We start from the raw sequence: 22930 nt of genomic DNA, 5'->3' as shown, positions 1-22930 counted from the left end.
TTGGCTAAGTACTATACCTATAAGAAATGGCATTCTTTAGGCTTCTGTAGGTTTTGCTATGTGGATTTGAAATTGTTACTTACTCCAAACTTTCTAATACTGCCAGAAGCAGCCACTCCGCCATCCTGACTTTTTCACATTCTTGTTGCCTAGAACCTTGCTGTAAATTGGGCATATGATTTCATGTGGCCAGACAAGATAGCTATTTTACAACTGCCAGCTGAAGATAGCTAGATTTCCCACCTAGATTCACTGCCTAATCTAGCTTGGGTAACCAATTCCTACTTCCCACAATTCTCTGGGGATGTGTTCCCCGTAACTTCAACTATCTGATGCCTATTACTGTAGCATTCAGAGATCCTGACCAGAAGCAACAAAATGTACTGTTTATCTTAAGCACACTGGATTCACTGGCATGCCAGCACAGGCTCACAGCTTCAATAAAAAGCCAAAGAAGAGGTAAGAAGGCAATCAGGAGCCAAAGAAAGCTACAGAGATAAAGCATCAGCAACACAGCAATAATCAAGCAGCACAAAAGGGCACTGCTTCTGCCAGGGATGACTCACCTCACTGTCTTCTCCTCATGCCCTTGTGGAGTCCAAGTCCAAGAAAGGAGTTTGGGCGACTCAGGTCACATACCTGGTCCACAGGGCACCAGGAGCAGAAAGGCATGCCCTCTTAGAAGAAGAGAGGAGGCGGCGCATGCAGGACCTTCCCTCAAGACAATGCGCAGTGGAGGAAAGGTGATTCACCTCAATAACTGGGATATACAGAGCTAATGAATTGTTGAACACTACATCAGAAGCTAATGATGTACTATATGCTGGCTAACTGAACATAATTTAAAAAAAATAAAAACAAAAACAAAAAAACAAAACAAAAAAGAACTCAGAGTGTTCAGAAAGTGAGAGTGAAGAGACAAATGAATTCTACAAAATGGAAGATGAAATAAAGGGTAATGGAATGCAGAATAATGCCTATCTTTCCTCAAAGCTAAACCGTTACAGAATATTTAAAAAACAAACCAAGAAAGTCACCTTATTTTCAAAATGGCTAAAAAACAAAGTGTTATTTTTCCTGTCTTTCCTATATCATTTAAATCTACTCCTAGGTAACCAAATGGTAGATGGCAGTAAGTTTCCTTCTAAGTAAATATTTTGGCTAAAAAAGTGAAGAGGGAATGGCAGATTTAGAATCACCATTTTGCAATCCCTAATGAAGAAATGGATGTATGCACTGGGCATGGCTGCCCTTGCGTGTCCCGATCTCGTGACTTTCTCATGTGATCAGGTAAAACATCAGTAGTATCAAGTTCAGCAGTGTTTCTTTCCCCTTGTAACTAACATATTTCTTTGATCATAACTTCTTTGATAACTATGATTACGGTAACTCTGATAACTAAAGTATCTTAAGTCTATTCAATACCCTGTGAAATAACAAATTAGGAATGCTAAAAATTACATCTAGTACTATAACGCCCATGTGATTTTCTTTTCAAATTAAAGGTCTGTGTATTCATCAAAATGGTTAGGTTTAGGGGCACCTGGGTGGCAGTTGGTTAAGTGTCTGACTCTTGGTTTTGGCTCAGGTTGTGATCTTGGGGTCCTGAGACTGAGCCCCACACAGGGCTCTGTGCCGAGTGCGGAGTCTGCTAATATCTCTTCCCTCTCCCCCTGCCCCTCCCCACCTCGTGCACTCTCTCTCTCTAAAATAAATAAAATCTTTTTTTTTTAAGATTTTATGTATTCATTTGACAGAGAGAGAGATCACAAGTCCGCAGAGAGGCAGGCAGAGAGGGGGAAGCAGGCTCCCTGCTGAGCAGAGAGCCCGATGCAGGGCTTGATCCCAGGACCCTGAGACCATGACCTGAGCCGAAGGCAGAGGCTTAACCCACTAGGCCACCCAAGCACCCCAATAAATAAAATCTTTTTAAAAAAATGGTTCTGTTTAAGGCATCAAAGAGTAATGACAGATAGGGATTATAAACCTTTGGAATCTCCTCCATAAAGATAGAAAGATAAATGGGGGGAAACTTGGTTTTAGAAAAATTTGTCAGTCCATAATCTAGATGAAATAATGACAGTTTTTCAAGACTCCTGTCCCCAAAAACCAGATTAAGTAATTGAGGCAAAGATTTTTCACAGATGCTCGAACCCTGGATGAGAGGTTCTTGGGGAACAAGACATACACAAGGTCCCAAATTACTATTTCACCGATTATTTATTAATTGTAAAAAGGAAAACTGTACTCATACAATAGAAAGTTCTGGCAGCCACTACCTGTTAACCAAGCAATCATACTGAACAACAGCAATCAATGAGACAACCTAACATTTTATGGCTCCTGATGTGATGCAGTTTTAAGTACCTATCACTACATTTGTAGAATGCTTCTATTATAGACCGAATCTATACAGGAGAAAATAAGGCAATCTGATAATAGGTGAATCTCCATGATTATGTTGGATGTTTTGTATTGTTTGTTCAGTTTTTCTCTCAGTTTGAAAGTTTCCAAAATAAAAAGCTGGTGAGAATATAAGTTATGTTTGTAACATTTCCATATAAATACAGAAAACAAAAAGGGTGGTGTAAGTCTTGGGTTGAAATCAATCCATCTCTCCAAAAGTAAAAAAGCCCAGGCAGAGTTGAACCAGAATTCTGCCTGGTCTTCACTGACCCAGAGCCATATCCTCTGTGACCTCTATTTTGTCACAGAGATGAACAATATAGCTTTTTCCTGTCTCCGCTAGGTCAAGACACTGAAAAGAAGCAAAAACACAAAGTACAACTGACAATGCACGTCTACCAGCTCCAGAAATAAATTCGAGATCTGGAAGCAAACTCTAAATTTTCAAAACTTGATTTATCTTTAAAAGAAAAAACATGTTAAAGTTTCTTTTACTTTTTCAATCAGGAAATAAAACAAACCCTGCTGAAATTTGATTCAAAAACTAACGAAGGGTATGTTCATATTCTTCAATATGACTTTAAGGATCTACAATAAAATAAACGAAGTATAGGTTTAAGTAAGCATTTATTGCACATGAAGGAATCTAAATTTGTTTTGAAATCATGAGCTAAATTCTAAGTTCCATGAAGTGTCACACCATTTTTGTTTTCTTTTAATTGAAATAGCAAGTCAAAATTTAGTTAATATATACTTGGATTTTATGTGTTTGATAAAAAAACATTTAACCAATTATAAATTCCAGTGGAAGATTATACACAACATAGTCTGTTTTTCAAAAATAATCTACTTGTTCAGATCATCTTTAACATTCTTGAAATGTCTGCACTCAAAGGAATGACAAAATATAGGGGAGCTCTGAGTTATACTTATGTGTACTCCTGAAAGAGGCTTAACACTCAATGCAAAAGACATAATTATGAAAAATGATCACCCTTTCATCTTTATTTTGTACAAATGGTAGGACTGAAAAGCTCTGTTCATAGTGAAAGCTATCCCACAGTGTGTATGCCAAATGGAGCTTACTTTTTTGCCAGCCCCCCAACACTTCCAGACAATAAAATCTACAAATTCCTTTACTCTCATACGTACTGGAAGGCTTAATACAGAATTAGATTGCACCCTCATTAGGTATGTTTCTATCCTTTAGTGTGAATTTTGTCATTTTAATCTTAATAAAATGAATTTTAACCAGCCACCAATCTATGAAGTTCCTCATGAACCCAAAGCTGTTTTGCATTCAAAACAGAAACAAGGAAAATAGTAAACTAATTCTTCAATAAAACCACAGCATCTGAAAGAAAAAAAATGTTTAGAGTTTGACACCTAGGCAAGTAACTCAGATCTGTAGCTCTTACAAAGGAACCCAAATAACACCAAGTTCAAGCACACAAAGACTGAAGAGATTAAGAAATAGCAAACTTTTCAGCACAGAAATTAACTGATGCTAATGACTATTGCTAATATAGAGGCAAAAGCAAGCAAAGAGGAAGGCAAGCATAAGAATCAAAGGTTCTGAGGCCTGGAAAGCTTTTCAAAAGTACACTTCCTGGGATCCACCCCAGACCACTCCTGTTGGAATTTCCAGGATTCAGACCCAATACCAAAATTTTTTCACAAGATTCCCAGGTGATTTTTTATGAATCCAGCGGTAAGGGTCACTGGTATAAATACAAAGAAGGTATAAAAGAGGAAAAGGAAAGAAAAAGCAAAAAGACCTTCAGAAAGCACTAATCACAATTACCAACTTCTGTTTAAAGGACCAGCTTTTCCATTTAAAGCATGCTCATTAATTTCACAGTACCCTCTACTGGTCAGGAAGGATATGTAGTATTCTTAAAACTATGGTACAGGAGAAAATTTCCCACTTTATTGATTAGTTGAAAGAATAGATCTAGAAGCAATTAGTGAATTTTCATTACTTAGTTTCTCATAACAAGTGTAAATGGTTTGGCAAATACTGTAGTAGCAAAAATGTTTTAAACTTAATCTCAATACTTAGAACCAATTTTTAAAAATGTGTCCATGTGATTTATTTCAAGGTTTGTCATCCTTGACACTACTGACATTTTGAAGCAAATGATTTTTGGTTGCACGGAGCAAACTCTGAAAATATCTACTGACATTTTGAAGCAAATGATTTTTGTTTGCATGGAGCAAACTCTGAATATTCAGTAATAAATTTCTTGACATAGAAGGCTGTTTCAATATAAATTATGAGTTTCTAAAATGATCTTCCTTTAGTACTTTTGTTACATGGCCATAACTCTTTGTCTTTTCTGTTGTAGGATGTTTTGCAGCATCCCTGGCCTCTATTAATGTGAGTAGCAGCCCTTCTTCAAAGTTGTGAAAACCAAAAACATCTGTACATATTGTTAGATGCCCCCCACCAACCCCCAAAAGGGGAGAGGCAATATGGCCTTCAGCTGCAAATCAGTGAACTACCCAATTCAGATGTTCCCCAAAAACTGATAATCAAAAGATATTTTTTAATTAGTGAAAGATGACTCACTTACTAATTAAATCTAAAATTCATGATTTTTGTATACCAGGTTCATAAAGAGTATCTCATGAGAACTATAGTGAAGATTTATTTTTAAATAATTATGGAATTTGTGTGTACATGAATATTCTAATTTTCTTCAATCTAATCATCTTGTGATATATAAATCTATGCAGTACAACAGCTTAATCGCTGGTTACTTTAATTTTTCACTTTAAAGATAAGACCTAAATCAAAACCTTTGAACTTATTATACTTTTCAACCTGAAAGAACCAAAGAATAGCTACAATTCTAGAAGAGCAACAATAAATCCAATATTATTCTTATGAGTATCAATAGGCTATACTGAAACAAGGTGAAATATAAATATCTTACTTTGTACTTAATTTGAAGTGTTGCCACTGAAATCAATTACAGATGTTTATTCTGAAAGATGCTACTATGAAGGTTGCAGACTCAAATGCTGATAATGGTTATTCAAAATTAAATTTATGGAACACCCAGAAAACAGGCTGCATTGGAACCTGTAGACAGTTTTAAAATACTCTTTACCAACAATTTTTTTTAAAGACACAGAAGGCTGTTGTTTTCTATAATTGGGAGTTTTAAAATCATCTCCCTTTAGTGCTTTCCATTGTCACATGGCCATAAACCAAAGACCCAAATAATTTCAAATGATCACAGATAATATTTAGGCAAAAATTCTCATGTGTCAGTATTTTTAATGTTGTGTACATCAAGTTATAGTAAAAAGATGACTATAAACAACATGCAGCCCCTCTATTTTCATGAACAGCACAACAGATTACAATAAACCGAGTTTATATTCCACCATCAAGTGTGGTTCTCCCATTAGTTCACTTTGTGACGGGTCTGAAAACAAACAAAAACAAACATATTAAAGATTCTCAAAAAAAAAAAAAAAAAGATAAATTCAATGATACTACCCACATGAAAATCTAGAATAGGCAAAACTGACAGAAAAGAGACTAGTGGCTGCCTAGTGGGGCCAAAGGTAGGGAAGTGACTGCAAAGGGACCAAGGAAACTTTCTGGGGTGATAAGCATTTTATATCTTTACTGGGGGGACACTTACACAGCAGTACACATTTGTTAATATTCACAGAACCGTACACTTAAAATGAGTACATTCTATTATATGTCAATTATATCTCAATACAGTTGTTAAAAAAAAAAAAGCCAACAACAGATTGAAAAAATTCTCCTTTTTCAAAATTCAAGCCTTCCAGTGGCTTCCCAGATGACTCTAGGAAACAATCTCTAATTAAAAGATTGAGCAAGTCTCTTAATCTAGTTTGCAAAAGCATTTTATTTCTATTGTTTTGTGCTCTGTTACATATTATATACACATACACAAACATAAATCAGAATTCAAGACAAAGAAAATCTTTAAAATCTTCACTATCTTGTTTTTAGAGAGCAATCAGACAAAATCTTATTCTAACTGAACAGTACACATAAGGGAGCTTTTAAAATTAATGGTAATAGTAGGCTTCCAAAAAACAAAAAAAGCCTTTTTCTGTTTCTGCCCCCTATTCGGATAAAAACCCAATGAACTGTAAAATTAGTTTGTAAAAATAAATAACCATCCATATTAAAAATTACAGGTCTGGATGATTCCTCACTGATCTCCTCAGAGACTAAAGATTCTTATGTCACATCAGTTCAGCAATCTATACACTCACTCTCTACACTCATCACACAACAAAGTAGCCTTAGCAACAACTACTGCTGCTATCCTCATTAATAGCAGAGTAACTGCTATATAAAAGGCATTCAAAATCTAAACTTATTTAAAAAAAATGTCTCTACTTATTCTACAAAGAATAGGCAAAGATATTTGCTTATAGCACTGTTTTGTGTTAAGTGAAAAAAGACAGGCACCTGAGTGGCTCAGTTGGTTGAGCGTCCAATTCTTGATCCAGTTCAGGTCATGATCTCAGGGTCATGAGACTGAGCCCCGAGTCTGTCCCGAGTCCGTCTCCGCACAGAGCCTGCTTAAGATTCTTTCTCTCCCTCTCCCTCCCCCAACCCCACTCACACACTCCTCTTTCAAAAATTAAAAAAAAAAAAAAAAAGTGAAAAAAGCGTCCAGCAATAAATGCACTGATGTATCATACATACTTTAAGATACACACAGTACGCCAGTCGTGTTAAAAAAAGGGGGGGGGCGCCTGGGTGGCTCAGTGGGTTAAAGCCTCTGCTTTCGGCTCAGGTCATGATCCCAGGGTCCTGGGATCGAGCCCCGCATCCGGCTCTCTGCTCAGCAGGGAGCCTGCTTCCTCCTCTCTCTCTGCCTGCCTCTCTGCCTACTTGTGATCTCTGTCTGTCAAATAAATAAAATCTTAAAAAAAAAAAAAAAAAACAACCACTAAGCAATGCCGAATATTTCTGACTATATATATTAGTATGAAAACACACAGAAAAATGTCTGGAAGGAAATATACTAAATGAAAACAGCAAGTAACTGAAGAATAGGGAAGAGAAATGGGTGTGGGAGGAATCACGGAAGACCCTAGTTTCAGATGTAATGTTTTAAAGTGTTAAACAAAGAATACATTAATTTTTACAACTTTCTTTTAAACTCTGCCTTAAGCTCTGACTTTAATGAAGTGCATGCTTATTAAATAAATCACTTACACCTGAAAACAACATACCACATCAGCAAGGTAATGGCCTGTGGTTCCAGCACCTGCTCTGCTGCTATCTTTCTGTGAGAGACCAAGAGGGAGGACTGAGCCTCTCCATCAGTCTGTTTAACCACCTTAAAGTGAGGGAACTCAAGTAAACAGAAGACCCTTTTCAGCATTAAATGTCTAGTTTTGACTTTACTATTGTCCCTTCTCCTCCTTATAAAATGTGCAGATTTTTCCTGGTCAAGTACTTCCCTGATGAGTAAGCAAAACCCTATCACTTCCAACACTTACCTCAAAACCCTTCAGCCATATGGGCCTTCTTAACACACTCTTATGTGTGTTGGGAGACAATTCTCTATGGGTCTCTCAAAATTCTGTCTTAGATACACTGCCTGCCTTTGTTCTAGACTCTCTCTCCAAAGTTGCTTCTAAAGTGAACACCCTAAGAAGACAAAGATCATGACTCTTCTGGAAGACAAAGATCATGACTCTTCTGGAGCAGAACAGAAACACTTAATGCCTATTATAAAAGATTCATATGGGGACACCTGGGTGGCTCAGCAGGTTAAGCCTCTGCCTTCGGCTCAGGTCGTGATCTCAGGGTCCTGGGATCGAGCCCCACATCGGGCTCTCTGCTCAGCAGGGAGCCTGCTTCTCCCTCTCTCTCTGCCTGCCTCTCTGCCTCCTTGTGATCTGTCTCTCTGTCAGATAGATAAATAAAATCTTTAAAAAAAAAAAAGAAAAAAAAAAAGATTCATATGTCCTGATCTGGAGGTTCCTCTACCTGTAATAAAATGCACTGTATATGTGGTATCACCTGACCCTCTTCTTGCTACTCTTTGGGAGCTGGAGCTCAGGGAACCAACAGGAAAGCTGATACCCCAGCTACTGTTGCTGCTTTGAGTAATAAACTGTCCTTTGACTCTAGGAGTCTTGTCTTCTGCCAGGATCTATGAAACCAAGGCAAGCTAACCAGTTAGCTTATAGATTAGAAAACATCTTAAAACACTTCAGAGTTCTTCAGCTGTTCTCTCAGGTTACAGACCTTTAACATATTGATTGCTTCTTCTGCCTAAAATAGTCTTCCCTTTACTTTCTAATTAACTAATTCACACATATTTTAGGAAATCAAGTTATCTGTCATATTCGCAGAAGTGCCTGTCTCTCCCATCCAACAACAAACTATACCACTATCCCTTTTTATTCCTAGAATTTATCAAAATTCATAATTATATGTTTGCATTTATCTGTTTAGTGTTTACCTCCCCATGTAGAAAGCACAGTTTGTCTTGTCACGATTGTATATTTAGAGCTTAGTCCAGTGCCTGACACATAATAAATGCTTGACTGAATAAATACTTAACAAGCACCTCTCACTTTCTTTATACAAAATTACACGAGTTGATTTTTTTTTTTTTTAAAGATTTTATTTATTTATCAGAGAGAGAGAGGAAGAGAGAGCGAGCACAGGCATACAGAATGGCAGGCAGAGGCAGAGGGAGAAGCAGGCTCCCTGCCGAGCAAGGAGCCCGATGTGGGACTCAATCCCAGGACTCTGGGATCATGACCTGAGCCGAAGGCAGCTGCTTAACCAACTGAGCCACCCAGGCGTCCCCACGAGTTGATTTTTAAATGAATGTATTTTTATAACTAATCTAAAGACAAAAATATAGTGACAAGAACTATCACCTTGCTAATTTAAAATGAAGTGTAAGTTCAATGTAAAAAGTTTAGGAATTCCAGATTTCCCTGCATTCAAAAAGGTCCCTCAGGAACGATTTTGAAAGGGGAGGCTCACCAGACTTCTGCCATGTCCAAGCATTTCCTTACCGGACACCAGCAGCCAAGCAAAGCTACTATAATTTAATCCTGTTGGGTTTTTCTGTTTCTCCTGAACTGGTGGGGCATAATGAACAGATGCAATACTTAACAGAGTTGTATTTGTTTATCTTCCCCAGAACCAGAAAAAAACAGAGGATGCTGTTTGGATTGTTCATACTTAAAAATTATTTATCTCATATATAATAAAATTATTCAAGGAATTTTGTTAAAAATGACAGATTCTGGGAGCCTGGGTGGCTCAGTGGGTTAAGCCTCTGCCTTCAGCTCAGGTCATGGTCTCAGGGTCCTGGGATTGAGCCCCGCATCGGGCTCTCTGCTCAGCGGAGAGCCTGTTTCCCCCTCTCTCTGCCTGCCTCTCTGCCTACGTGTGATCTCTCTCTCTCTCTCTCTGTCAAATAAATAAATAAAATCTTTTTTAAAAAATTTTTTTAAAAAAATGACAGATTCTTCTTTCCTGTTCACCAACTACAGAAGCACAAAAACTCTCTGAGGGTGGGAGCTATTTTTTAAAGAAAACGTTTCTGACTTTTCCTAGTCATTTTAAAAACTCATCATATCCCATAAATATTTTGAATACTGAAACAAAAATCATTGTTTAAGCTACCCTTGTAATACTAAATTAGATTCACACATCAGACTATAATTGTAGGACATGAAATGACTGACCATCAACTGACTGATAATGACTACAACCTCGAAACTCCATAAATTTCACCTTTAAAACCAGTTAAAGAACAGTTATTACCATTGAATATTGTCTTACAGCAATGAATAAACATAAGCGAATCAATCCAATGAGCTATAAGCTCCATAAGAATGAGGATGCTATAGGTTTTGTTTGCTTCCATTGCCTTGTACGTTATTAGGGCTCCATAAAAGGTGCTGAATGACACTTACCATTAAGAATATCTTCAAATCCAATAGTCTCATCATTACCCCTCAAAATATCCAGCGAAAGGTTTGAGCTTGGAAGAAATGGAAGACGCTGAACCTTCACGAAAAATATGAAAGGGCAAAATAAGAGAAAACCAAGCGGAGAAAGAAAACAATATATAATCTAATTTCATGCTCCTCGTTCTTTACGTGTAAAATTCACAAAGCTACAAATAAAACACCAATATAACCAGTGGGAAAAACACCAATTCATATTTTATTTTACTTTATTTTATTTATTTTTTTTTTAAGATTTTATTTATTTATTTGACAGAGAGAGATCACAAGCAGGCAGAGAGGCAGGCAGAGAGAGGAGGTAGCAGGCTCCCTGCTGAGCAGAGAGCCTGATGCAGGGCTCGATCCCAGGACACTGAGATCATGACCTGAGCCGAAGGCAGCGGCTTAACCCACTGAGCCACCCAGGCGCCCCAAAACACCAATTCATATTTTAGACCCAAATCAATTTTTTAAAATTCCTTAAAACTTTATTCGAAATATATAAAGACACTGAAAATTAGTTTATTAACACTTAATAATCCCATCAACTTTGCATGTATCTTGAGGCTTGGCTTCTGTCCCAAGAAAACCACAGTATACACGTGATGAAATGCAAGACCCCAGATCTAACGTCATATCTATTTCCAAATAAAAGTGGGAAAATCAAACTCCTGAAGAAATTCCAACTCGGTAAGAGCATTATTCTACTTAGTAAACTGATCACTTCACTTTGTATGTTGTTTTGTATTGCTCATTATAAAAAATATAAGTTATGATCCTTAAAACAGTTCAGCTAACCAAAAAGGAAGACCAAAGTCACTTGTGGGGCCTTTAAAAAACACAATACCATTCTGAACTAGCGTTATCTACCTTTCTCAAGTGTTAAATATATACAGTGCAGACTGAAATGTAAGTACACAGTGGAACAAGCACGGGCTGTGTAGTCAGAGACCTGGAATCAAACTGTTCTACTACTTACAATACTAGTTACCTGATTTGTCTCACCATCAGCTTCCTCACCTGTGAAACAGGGTAATACCACCTTCCTCTCAAACATGCCAGATGATATGGTGTAAAAGATGTTTATAGTATAGTCACTGGCATATACTTGGTATTCAATAAACTTTTATAGAGCCAAACCAAATTTTCAGTTACTGTGTTGTTAGTTGTCTAACAGTCATAATCAGAAACAATGCAGATTACTTTGGATATTGACAAAAGAATGCCAAGAGTAATAGGCGGTCCATACTACAGGATACTAGTATTCTAAAATAATCATAACTCTGAAATCTAAGGGTGCTGTTAGGATAATTTCCCCCAAGAAAATATATCCAGACTAAAAATATTTTTAATTACTAATGGCCTATAGTGTTTGGGATGAAAAAAATTCTCTAGGTTGTCAAAATTAGAAAAATATATCTATTATTTTAAATATACATATATATTTTTATTTATATTTACTTATAAATAAATAAATAAATATAAATATAAATATGTATATATATATATATATATATATATATATATATATATATATATATATTTCTTTCTTTCTTTCTTTCTTCCAAAGGAAAGTAGGGATGACAGAGGAAGAAACAAAAATGGAGCTTTTAAGTTAAACCAGAGAGTAAGGGCCTGGCAGGTAGAGTTTGATCAGATATAGCCCTGAGAAAGGACCAAAAGCAGGGATGAGCAGACAGCTGTTATACATCCCCATAAGCAAGAACTGTAGTAGTACAGGGATAAGGGGAAAAAGGGAGGAAGCAGAATTTTGGAGGGAGCAGAGCAAAGATTTCTGAATTAAATGGGATTAAAATTTTAGGGCTGATATATGAGCCATATGTAGCTGGAATGTGAGCAGCAGGAAAATCAAAGCGAAGCTAGCGATTCTGTGTCACTTTGTGTTATTTCAATCTTCAGAAGAACCCTAATAACCACACACTGTTGTTATGGTTAACTCCATCTCACATTAAAAACAAACAAATGGGGGCACCTGGGTGGCTCAGTGGGTTTAAGCCTCTGCCTTCGGCTCAGGTCATGATCTCAGGGTCCTGGGATCAAGCCCCAAATCAGGCTCTCTGCTCAGCAGGGAGCCGCTTCCACTTCTCTCTCTGCCTGTCTCTCTGCCTACTTGTGATCTCTGCCAAATAAATAAAATCTTAAAAACAAACAAACAAACAAATGACCTGAGGCTCAGAAAGGTCTCTAACTTAAAGTTCTTAAGACTAGTAGATGGTGGAGCCAAGATTCACATCTAGATTATTCTGACTTAGAGCCAGACACGCTCTTTTAGAACTTGATCGTTGGAAAAAAGTCTTGAAATAGCTTCCACAATGACTTAGCCAACATAGTTGATGGCATTAGTAGAATTTACTAAAAAAGACACAGTAGTAGGAAGAACACGTATAAAAGCCAAAAGGTGAGAGAAAAACTGAATCAGGACATGCAAGTAGTTTTAGGAGGCTATGAAGTATGGTGGAGAACAAGGAGAGGCCAGTTCATGGACAAAGCCATGTTAAGGAGCTGAATTTTAATTTAAGGGCAAAGTGAGGGGAGTGACATGGTCAAATCTGTGTTTTATAAAGATTATTGTGGCTAGAGCATGTACAATGGTGGGAGGACAGCAGTGATCCAGACGAAACACAGTAGGCAATCAAAACCAATGTAGTAGCAGTGGTGAGAATATGTAATTGACTAGATGGTGGGAAGTATGGGTGGAGGGTAGGAATGTGGTGCAGGGTGAGATAACCACAGCTCATGCTCCAATCTCTGCCTTAGGAAGCGACCTATTCATACATGACACATGTGAGTATGTGAGAAATAGTGAGTTGTTCTGTACTTAGACATGTTTGTAGCTCATGAGAATTAAAACTTGGGGGTCATCGACATATAAGTGATAATTGAAGTTATAGGAATAGACAGGAAATAACAGGATGAAAATAGGACTGGAGATGGGAACTAAAAAAACAGAATTTCAGGGTGCAGAAAAAAGCAAAAGGAATCTATGTGGCAACACCAGACAACAAGGTTTGAGATGAAGGGGATATCAGCAAAGTGTGGTGTCCTAAAAGCCAAGGGAAGGAGTCACTGGTGTAACATACCACAGGGAGATCAAACAAAAGGAGGGCATACAGATATCCACATTATTTAGGAGCAGCTTCACTGGTGTGACGGGAGCCAGAAACCAGTCGGTTGAGTGAAATAGTAGATAAAGGAGTATACAAATGGAGGCAATTTTAAGGCGCTCAACCTGCAAAAGCACACTTAGTGAGAGAGAAGGTGCTATAAAGGGACTGACAGAAGTTTTGTTTTAAGAGACAAAAAAGGTTAGAATGAATGTAAACACTGCTGATGAGTCTGAGCAAGTAGAGAAAGAGGATGAAGCTATCAGCTATAGGAAGAATCCATGAAAAGGGAGTTCCCTGACGTAGTGTGAGATGACAGAATCCAGAGCACAGGTCAAGGCAGGTCTTACACACTTGGAAGGACATTTTTGAAGATCTTATTCCTGAGCAACAGGTGCACTCGGCTACATACAAACTGCCTACGTATAAACATACAACCACATGCATATTCCCAGAGGCATTTCAAATTCAATGTAGCCCTCCCAAAAAGAGAAAACCATGAAAGTAGATGCAGAGAAGTTTTGGCACGGAGCTCATAATCTGAAGTTTTCCACGTAATGTCTTCTTTTTTCTCTATAAAGTAGAAATCGAGGTCATATCCTGGAAAGGGGCAAAGTAGAATGGACTGCAGAGAAGATAAGGGTTATGGGGCTAGTCCTAGAGAAGAATCCTTCCAATCCACAGCAACACACACATGTCATAACTGACATCCATAAACTCACCTGCTGCACTGCCTTGAATTCCATTTGCAATTTTAGTGGAGCAAACAGACCCTGGATGTTTCTTAGTGTAGAAAAATTCATTTTATCTTGGTTGAGCTGAAACTACGAAGGCAAACAATGTAATTTCAAATGTTACACGCAACATTCTGCTTTTAAAACAGCACAAATACGTATGTAGCAAAACACTTAAAGAATTTTAATATCCATAACTGAAATTAAAACAAAGTACTTTTATTAATTTTGTCAATAAATTTTAGAACATAAATGTCTGTTTTATCCAGCGTGCACGTGTACTTTTCACCAATGTTAAATTATCACCTAAAATTTGGATTTACAGAACTGATAAATTAAGGAATGTTTTTCACATTGAAAAAACATATTTACAAAATATTTCAGTGTTTTTTATTAGAATTACCACAAAACTGTAAAACAAAGGAAAGGTATAAATGAGAAACCGTTACATACAAGAGACAAAAGCAGTGAATTTCTAAGTATGCAAGTATGTAATTCAAAAGATTTCACAAAGGAAATAGTCTAACCCATGATACCACCCTGTTAATTAAGTACAATGTTTAAACTCCACTTGTTGGGGTAATAGATTCCCAGGTGGCAGGGAGACCCAAAGCTCTAAAGTTTGTCCAGTTTGTATTGGGTGCTAATAAGCAATTTTTTTTCTAGAATCATACTTCTACTAAACACTAATATTACTTCTAAAAAACTGACTGTAATCTAATGTACTTTAGGCAAAATGAATCAACTTGACCCATGAATCCTAATCTAGTTTCCCAAAATGGGTAGTGGATATGATTTGCAGACTACTACAAAGGTCTGTCCAAGTTAAAGTACTTACAGTAAGATAAAGTGATTTCTGTGATCAATTTTTATTATACTACATTCTCTTGATAAGATTTTAGGTCATGGGCATGGGGAATAATTTTGATCAAAAACCTACTGAGAGATTAGTGCCCACTTAAGACATGACCAGAGGCCATATACATTAAGTCTAAGATAAGGTACCCAGTGACATGTTTTTTAATTACTTTAGCTAGAGTATAAAATTTTAACTCTTATTATGGGTATATAATCTGAAGTTCTCACTGAAGGATTTCTGTTAAATACTGAGCTATCCTCATAAGTAAATATAGTTTTATGTAAAAAATTCAATTTTATAAACTTTGATGAATATGTCCATCTTTTAATATGATGTCAAACTATAATTATCAATCAACATGTATTTAGTTATTAGCAACCACAGGCAAAATGAGGATTTAGCTTGGTGGCAACAAACCACAAAACAGTCTGCCATGGAGGAGGTTATATAATCGAACTGGGAAGACATTACATATAGATCAGGGCTTCTCAACCCTTGGCACTACCGACATGGTGGGCTACACAATTATTTGTTGTGTGGATGGGGACCGTCCTTTACATTGCAGGATGTTTAGCAGTGTCCCTGGCCTCCGTCCGATTGATGCCAGGACCAAAGACCCTTCTCTCCCAATACTACCTGTGACAGTCAGACATTCCAAATGTTCCCTGGAGGAGGTAAAATCATCCCTAGCTGAGAACCACTGGTATAAATAAGGATGGTCATCTTCCATCACCATCACTACTACAGCTCCCGATCATGGAGAGCTACTCTAAGCCAGCATATGCCAAGGCATGGGCTATCATTAACTCCATTTTACAGATAAGGAAACTAAGACTTAAACAGAGATTAAGGAATTTGCCCAAGTTCACTCAGCTGCTAAGTATGGTGTCAAGAATCTAAACTTACATAGTTCAATTACACAACCCATGCCAAAGGACTTATAACAGTTAATAAGTGGCACAGAATTTCAAGCGGCTGCCATTAGCTGGTTAAGTGATTAAGGAGACTACACAGAAGCAGCTGATGTAAACTGAGTCTCAAATGATCTATGCAATTTTTAAACTCTTCATCACCATTTGGGCCAGTGTCACTCAGATTTGTCAATGTCTCTCTTAACATGTATTGCTCAGAACTGAATCAATATTCCAAAACTAATGGCCAGGCTAATACTTGAGAAAGTGAGAATGTAATCTCCCTTGATTTGAGCCCCATATTATTAGTAACAACACTGCACCATCTTCCTGAAGTAGTAAGATACCTCTTTCTTCCTGCTCTGAACGTATATTTAGAAAGTCTTTGTCTTTAGAACATGTATACAGGATATACCCTCTTTGGGGGTGACCCTTCCCTATCTATTAACCTGGTTGATACTGGTCCACAGCCATTCAAATGTCTACTCCTCTACAAAGCCTCCCAGCAGCCCTCTGCACAGATGGCTGCTCCATCTTGGTCCTCTATACCATTTTATGAAGCCCCTATCCACTGCTTGTCCTCCCATTAAATTTTCAGCCCCTCAAGGACGGGGATTATGTCATACTCATCTGTGTACCTACTGTGCCTAGCAAGAGAATACGACCCTCAGTAACTTGGAGAAAGAGGTCAAGGCTAGAGATTGGACTCTGTCAATAGCAAAAATGGCAGAGGAAAATTATAAAGGAAAACAGGGTCATCAAATGAGGAAATATTATGAGAGGAATGGAAAGGGGGATTGGTCTTTAGAAATGTCCATACAGGGGCATACTGACTGGCTCAGTTGGTAGAGCATGGGACTCTTAATCTCAAGGTCTTGAGTTTAATCCCCATGTTGGGAGTAGAGCCTAGTTAAAATAGTCCATAAAAAAGACAAAAAAAGAATGTGTAGAAAAGAAGCTTTAGTGAAGCAGTTTAATGATAATTCAAAGCCTGCTCTACAAGGATATTGAAAGTAAGTCCTCATATTCTTCATGGTCAAATGCTCAACATTAAAATTATCTTAATAAATGAAACTATGTATTACTAAAAGTATATTCTTCTACTAGAGGATAAAAATAGAAACATGGATAACATACATTTTTTTCTGATAATTCAAGAGGATGACTGGGCAAAAGTTCATTTTTCACACAAGGTAGGCTGAAAAAAAAATTTAAAAATGAGATTATAAATCACTCAATTGCATCTATCAACAGGTATAACTGGTATATCAATAGGTATAAAGGAATGGCACAAGGGAGTTTTTAGGAACAATGACGCTTCTGTATCTTGATTATGGCAATGGTTGCAGGGATTGATATATTTATTAAAATTCATATTACTGTGAATTATAACATAATGAGTTATATAACACTTTTAAAAAGGTCAAATTTACTATATATGATAAATGTTTTAAAACGTATCAGTTAGGGACACGTGAGTGGCTCAGTTGATTAAGTGTTTGCCTTCAGCTTAGGTCAGGATCCCAGAGTACTGGGATCAAGTCCAGAAACGGGATCCTTGCTCAGCAGGGAGCCTGCATCTCCCTCTTCTTGTGCTCTTTCTCTGACAAATAAATAAAATCTTTTTAAAAAGCAGCAATTATAGATACTAGTGGTCAATTCAGTAGGGTGAACGCTTCGAAAAACAGTGTTAAATGATGCCCTATGTCTGGAAGAAATTTAACAAAGTATGTTTAAAATTACTATTATTTGATGACATGCTTCCTATATTATATAAAAAAAATCCAGGGGCACCTGGATGGCTCAGTCAGTTGAGTGTCCAATTCTTGGTTTTAGCTCAGGTCATGATCTCGGGGTCGTGGGATTGTGCCCCGCATCAGGCTCCACACTCAGTGAGGCGTCTACCTGAAGATTTGCTCCCATCCTCTGTCCCTCCCCACACTCACATGCCCCACCCTCGAATAAATAAATGAATCTTTTTTTTTAATTTATTTTTATTTATTTGTCAGAGAGAGAGAGAGAGAGCGAGTGAGCACAGGCAGACAGAGTCGCAGGCAGAGGCTGAGGGAGAAGCAGGCTCCCCACTGAGCATGGAGCCCAATGTGGGACTCGATCCCGGGATACCAGGATCATGACCTGAGCCGAAGGCAGACGCCCAACCAACTGAGCCACCCAGGCGTCCCTAAATAAATGAATCTTAAAAACAACTACACCTCTTCTGTTCAGGTCTATGCATATTCAATATTTAATATATTTTTAATAAATACATGCTGAACAATATGTTTGACATTTACTAAATACCTACTATATAAGGTCATACATTATTAGAACCAGGCCACTGGTCTTTAACACTCTAGATACACAAAGAGGACTATGCTTATTGCCAAAATGGGATTTGAGAGCTGAAAAGAACCTGCAACAATCATTCATTGCATATTGTCTTTGTACAGAACATTATCCTAGAAGCAGAATTTGAAAATGGCTGTGTTCACAGCAATCTTAAAGTCTAACCAGGAAGAAAAAGGAGCATTTTAGGTGGAAAAAAATAAATATATAAGAAATCATCAGAGCCTGGTTACTGACTAGTTTTATGAATTTGATTATACCATACCATAAATCAAACTATATCTCCAATTCCAAAGACTATAAACTGCATCTTTCACTAGAAAATGGAAAGACAATAATGAAGCATTAGGTCCGTCCCCAGACATCACCATTAGAATGACATTTTATTATAGTAAGACCAAAATACCTTAAAGTTACAGATAAAATTCAAAAATACAAAACAAATGTTTACAGGGGTAGGCACTACCCTTATATGATTGAGTAGAAAAGCAGCCTGTCAATAAGTACCAGAAATTGAGACCTAAACATATAGAAACATGGAGGAAATCAAAGGAAGGGGTACAACTGTGTGCTGAAGCTAGAAAAGTAAAGTAACAGCAACTAACACTTACTGAGGGCTAACTAATGTCAGGTACTGTTCTAAATATTTTTCATGTATTAACTCTTTTATTTCTCAAAATGAAATTTATATATTAACGGCCCTATTTTACAGATATAGATATTAAGACATAGAACAATTAAGTTACCTGCCTGAAGTCACACATCTAGTAAAGAGCAGAGCCAGAATCAAAACCCAGGCATCCTACTCCTGAGTAGGCTCTTAACTGCTGTGCTCTAGTTTCTCCCAGAGAATTACTCCAGTAGTTAATAAGGACACAAACGGCTCTCCAAGTTAGCAGTAGCAAAAAGAAGAACCGTACCAAGTCATGCCACTGGGTAACAGCTCCTTGAAGGATGCCCTATCCAATCCTACTACTGTTAAGACTTCCTCTATTACAAAAAACATCCACTCCCACCCTCCCTAAGTCTAAGGTATACTATTTGCTATGTCCCAAATTAAATATATATTTATGGTCTATCAAAATAGTTAAAGAATACTGTGAAAAAGAATTCACAGAAACATTTTATTGTAACAAAGTCAAAGTCACAATTCCCCCATATACCCTTTTCGAAGAAGATCATGACTTTCAAAAGGTCCACTTGCTGAAAGTTCAGTAACCGGAATACTGTCCTTTAACTGAGATCCAAGTCCTCTGGCATTCTACAACACAAATAAAAACACTATTAAATACAAAAAATGTTTTAAAACTCACACTGAACATCTACATAAAAAACACTGTATAAGCACTAGACAAAAAAAATAAAGTCTCTGCCCTCAAAGGGCCCACAGTCTAGACAATTATGATGAGCCTTTACATTATGGTAGAATGATTATACATGGTACATTAAATAATATCAAATTTGGGGGTAGGAAGGATTTCTGATTGATCTCTGAATACTGTCATACTGAAAGGCATTCCAGGAAAAAAGAACATGGGTAAGGGTACATGTCAGGTACTGTTCTAAATATTTTTCATGTATTAACTAATTAATTAATTAATTAATATAATTTAATTATATTAAATTATATTAAATTATATTAAAATATAAATAAACAAGCTATAAGCAGTTTAACATGACCAGCTAACTACATATCAAGTAAACCAAAGCTGGCAAAATGAAAAAAACAAAAAGGCTTAAACATGCAAAGAAATTCAGGTTTTATTCTGAAATTGATAGAGAGCCTCTGAGGGTTATGACAGGATCAGATTTACTCTCATTGGAAAGATCCCTTGCTTAGGTTGGAATGACTAGCACAGAATGAGAATAGTCGAGGACAGAATGCAATTCCTTAATAAAGAACAAGAGAGTGGGATTAATAACAGGCTAGCTAGAAGGTGGTCACAGAAGCCAAGGGTAAAAAAGAGAGACATTCAGAAAGTATTTGGTCTTTAGAACAGGGTACTCCCTATGAAAAATCAATCTAATCAGTATATTATAAACAAAACCAAACAAGAACAAAGACTCCCAGTACATCTGGTATTGGTTTATTATCACCCTACACATCTATACCATAAAAATCTGATCACCAAATATTTATTAAACATCTACTATGTGGCAGGTACTCCGGTAGATGCTGAAGATATACACCTACCTTCCAGGGTTTAGTCTAATGAAGATAAATTAAACAAGCAAATAAATGCAATAAACATTACAACAGGTAAAACACAAAAGCTGACTTCTAATCACTTGTTGCTCAAGTACAATATTGCTGTAATTCTGCAGAAAAATGTAAAACAGTGACAGGTAGTTTGGTATCCCCTTACACTATTCTAGGAGAAACTACTCTGAGAAACCAGCATTTTAAGTTGATTTCTTAATTTATCTGTATTTTATATTGTCAGGTACTTTATCCTGTTCAGAGTTTCTTCAATCTACCATTCTACTTCAGGATCTCACACCTGGGTAACTTTAACAGCACTTGACTGGGTCTTGCTGTCTCTACACTTTTCCATTTTCTACTTCCGCAACTCAAGGTTTTCCTAAAATGTACAATATCTACCACCAAGCTGTTATAAAACCTTTCACTGATTTGCCAATGTCTTCTTTGAAAAATAAGTCCAACAATCTTAGCCTGGAACTCAGGAACCTACAAAACAGACCTCCCTACAGAGAAGTCAAGGTTGATCAGGAAAAGAATCTTGAACCTAATGCAACTGTCTCTAACGTACTATGTGACTATGATCAAGGCACACAATCTCTCTGGCCCCTTTTACTCATCCCTCCAGGTGCCTGAACTCTTTCCACATCTAGAGTTGTATGACTGCAGCTTTCCAAATATATCTCCTGGTACCTTCCCACATAAACATTCTCCTCCTCTCAGACTGTTTTATTATAAAGTAAGAGAAGAAAAGTTTCTTCTACACACAAAGAAAAGGAGAATTCGGATTTCTGGGCTTTACTGTCATGATTTCACCCAATTTCCTTCTGTAAAGTATCAGGATTGGGACCTGATGTTTCTATTAAAGCAGCAGAAGAAAACAAATCTATGAGAAGTTAAGTACCACTAGACCTCAAAGTGTTTATAAGACCTCTTCACAAAGATCAGCAATATTACCAACAGAAATTTTCTAGAGTTAAATGGCCTAGTACCAGAGTCAGAGGCCGCGGCCCTTCAGGAGTCTTTCCCAAGCATCCCAATTTTAAAGTTAGAAAGATAGAAAGTGGGTGGGAGTGGGGAGGATGCACTAACAATACTGACAAATGGGGAGTAACAAACGTCTCGATTTTTCCCCCTCCAACTTCTGGCATACTACAGGTTCCCCAAAATGTCTGTAAAGGTGAAAGATAAAAAGGAGACTTTATAGCTGGGTTTGTTAGCAAAGCAGTTCCGCGGCCTGGGGTGAGTGAGGAATTCGAGGGCTTTGGGCCCCCAAGGTTTGCCCCTCATGGGAAGGGTAGTCAGTGGGCGACGCCGCAGCACACACCACAGAACAACGCTGCACTTTCGGATCTGTCCTTGCCAGCTCCGCGCCAACTATGGGGAGGGGGCCGGGGCGTGCTGGGGGTCTCCGGGTTGAGAGGGCTCACATCGAGAGAAACAAGTGAAGTAAATTAAGCCGAAGCGCTGCTCGCGGGACGGGTGCCGGAGCCCAGCCCGGACGACAGCCACGAAACCCCCAACCCCGTGACTCGACAGATCATGGCGCCCGAGGCCGGCCTCATCCTCCCGCCGCCGCCGCCACCCCGGGACGAGATAGGAGGAGGCGGCCCATTTCTCCCGGGCCAGGGTCCCGAGCCCGCCGGGAACTCAGGTCGCCCAGGGTCTCACTCACCATCTTCACTTGCTCTGTGAACAGCCTCTCAGCCCCGTTACCGTCAGTCGGCCCCGCCGCTCACTTCCGTTTCCGGGGTTCCCCCCCCCCCATCCGCCGGAAGTGCGTCCGTCCGGGCAAGGAAGGAAGGAGGGCGCGGGGCGCTGGGAGGGAGCCGCGCGGGTCCGTGGCTCCCACGCTTGAAGTCCCGAGGGACCCGGGGCCAAGGGCGCAGTAAGGGTGTGGGCTGGGAGGAAGGCGGGGTCGGGACGAGACGTGCCGGAGGGGAGGGAAGACGAGGACCTCCGCTTGATTAATTAACATCTGCCGTTGGTACAGTATTTGAAGATGGGCAATGTGCTTTGGTAGATGCGTCCCCTTATTTAATACACAAGCTCGTTAAAGTGGGTACTACATTTTTCGTGAGGGTAAACGAAGCATAGGTGGGATGAGTAATTTGCAGTCTTTGAGCTAGTAAGGCAAACGTAGAACACGAGGCTTTGCCAGTTTATTTTTACAGATCATATATCAAAGACCTGCTATGTTCAAAATCCTGTCCCAAGGCCAATAATACAGAAATGAATCTGGCTGATGTGGTTCCTGGGCTAGAGAAGCAGCGAAGTTGTTGGGGGTGGGGGGAAGCGTGACATCAAATGAAGTATGGTTGATAATTACAGACATATATTGGGCTTTTCTTTATAGC

At 38.2% G+C, this 22930-nt stretch overlaps 1 protein-coding gene across 1 annotated transcript; it reads right to left on the bottom strand.

Moving 5' to 3' along the window:
• Nucleotides 1-5672: 5672 nt before the first annotated feature.
• LOC111158547 (proteasome maturation protein) lies at nucleotides 5673-22343 on the bottom strand. The gene is made up of 6 exons (XM_022520644.1): nucleotides 22249-22343; nucleotides 19537-19634; nucleotides 17165-17225; nucleotides 14246-14347; nucleotides 10366-10459; nucleotides 5673-5843 (listed from the first exon to the last, which is right to left on the bottom strand). Exons 1-6 carry the CDS (start codon nucleotides 22249-22251, stop codon nucleotides 5776-5778), a joined length of 426 nt encoding a protein of 141 aa, XP_022376352.1. The 5' UTR covers nucleotides 22252-22343; the 3' UTR covers nucleotides 5673-5775.
• Between the last annotated feature and the right edge of the window lie 587 nt (nucleotides 22344-22930).

The sequence above is a fragment of the Enhydra lutris genome, unplaced genomic scaffold (genome assembly GCF_002288905.1).
Source record: "Enhydra lutris kenyoni isolate GAN:26980312 unplaced genomic scaffold, ASM228890v2 scaffoldscaffold60, whole genome shotgun sequence".
Lineage (NCBI taxonomy): Eukaryota > Metazoa > Chordata > Mammalia > Carnivora > Mustelidae > Enhydra > Enhydra lutris.
The sequence above is the reverse complement of the archived record's forward strand: the minus strand, read 5'-3'. Positions and strand labels throughout refer to the sequence as shown.

Coding starts and splice junctions, on each gene's coding strand:
- LOC111158547 (XM_022520644.1), bottom strand. Junction 17,226..19,536: donor CATGATCTTCTTCGAAAAGG/GTATATGGGGGA, acceptor TTTTTTTTTCAG/CCTACCTTGTGTGAAAAATG. Junction 5,844..10,365: donor ATTTGAAGATATTCTTAATG/GTAAGTGTCATT, acceptor GTTTGTTTTCAG/ACCCGTCACAAAGTGAACTA.